The sequence below is a fragment of the Buceros rhinoceros genome, unplaced genomic scaffold, assembly GCF_000710305.1.
Source record: "Buceros rhinoceros silvestris isolate BGI_N320 unplaced genomic scaffold, ASM71030v1 scaffold25672, whole genome shotgun sequence".
NCBI lineage: Eukaryota > Metazoa > Chordata > Aves > Bucerotiformes > Bucerotidae > Buceros > Buceros rhinoceros.
Genome location: NW_010398678.1, coordinates 535 through 1,627, shown reverse-complemented (window position 1 = coordinate 1,627; position 1,093 = coordinate 535). Strand labels below are relative to the sequence as shown.

General features: G+C 65.2%; 1 protein-coding gene across 1 annotated transcript in view; it reads left to right on the top strand.

Moving 5' to 3' along the window:
• Positions 1-791, top strand: part of CRIP2 (cysteine-rich protein 2) — a 2,009-nt gene extending 1,218 nt beyond the window's left edge. Inside the window, exons 4-5 of the mRNA XM_010131200.1 lie at positions 199-256; positions 410-791. Coding sequence (XP_010129502.1) covers positions 199-256; positions 410-477 — 126 coding nt within the window. The 3' untranslated portion in view covers positions 478-791. The remainder of the gene's footprint in view (positions 1-198; positions 257-409) is intronic.
• Positions 792-1,093: the final 302 nt, after the last annotated feature.

The window sequence follows — 1,093 nt, the reverse complement described above, 5'->3', positions numbered from 1 at the left end:
GCGGCCCCTGCCTTGGCGAGAGGGCAGGGCAGGGCTGGCAGGAGCAGCTCCGGGGGGAGCACTGGGGGTGCTGGGCTACAGGTGTCTCCAGGGGATGAGCAGAGCGGGAGGTGCTCAGGCAGGGGGACGTGTCCTGGGGACTGGCCGTCCCCCGGCCCCCCGCCCCAGGTGACACGCTTCTCTCACTGCCCTGCACAGCACGATGGACAGCCGTACTGCCACAAGCCCTGCTACGGGATCCTCTTCGGGCCAAAGGGTGAGTGCCTGGGGATGCATGGGGCGGGGAGGCGGTCTGGGAGCACGCATCCCACTCTCAGTGGGGTTAGCGCCACCACCCAGAGCGGACCACCCAAGAAGCGTGCCACCTTCTTGCCTGGGTCCTCACCCTCCTGCATCTTCTCCTGCGCAGGTGTCAACACCGGAGCTGTGGGAAGCTACATCTACGACAAGGACCCCGAGGCAAAGAACCAGCCCTAGATGGTGTTCCCCTGCCCGTCTCCCCGCCTGCTCTGTGTCCCTGTACTAACCTCCTGCTGGCAGCCGGAGCAGACCTCGCCAGGCTGGCCACAGAGCTGTGCTCTCTCTGCTGTCTCTACTCCGGGCAGGACGGCCCTGCCCCCCGGGTTATATATCATAGTCTCTAATATAAGCTTCAGTGTTTAAAGGCTAAGTTAGAAGGTGTCTCTGGTGGTTCCCAATGCGCTCTGCCCTCCCCAGCTCCACCACAAGCCCCCTGAGCGTGGGAGACAGTGGGGCAGGTGGGGGACGTCACCATGTGCAGGGGACAGCGGGCTGAGAGCAAGGGGAGTCCTGCCATGGGAGGGTGCTCCCTGCTGCCCCCCACCCGGCGGGTGCTGGAGCCAGGCAGGTGTCCCACAGCGCTTGGGGATGGGAGCTGGTGGTCAACGTGCCCAGCCCTGTTCTTTGCCAGCTGCTCGGGACGTGCAGGTCTCCAGAGGGCTCTGGCCCATCTGGCAGCACTGCCCTTCTGCTGGCCCTTTCTGGGCTCCATGCCCTGATTCTTGCTCTCCCCTGGGCCCATGGCTATCCCCAGCCACTGCTGGGCTTGCAGGGTCTGGCACCTCCCAGCATC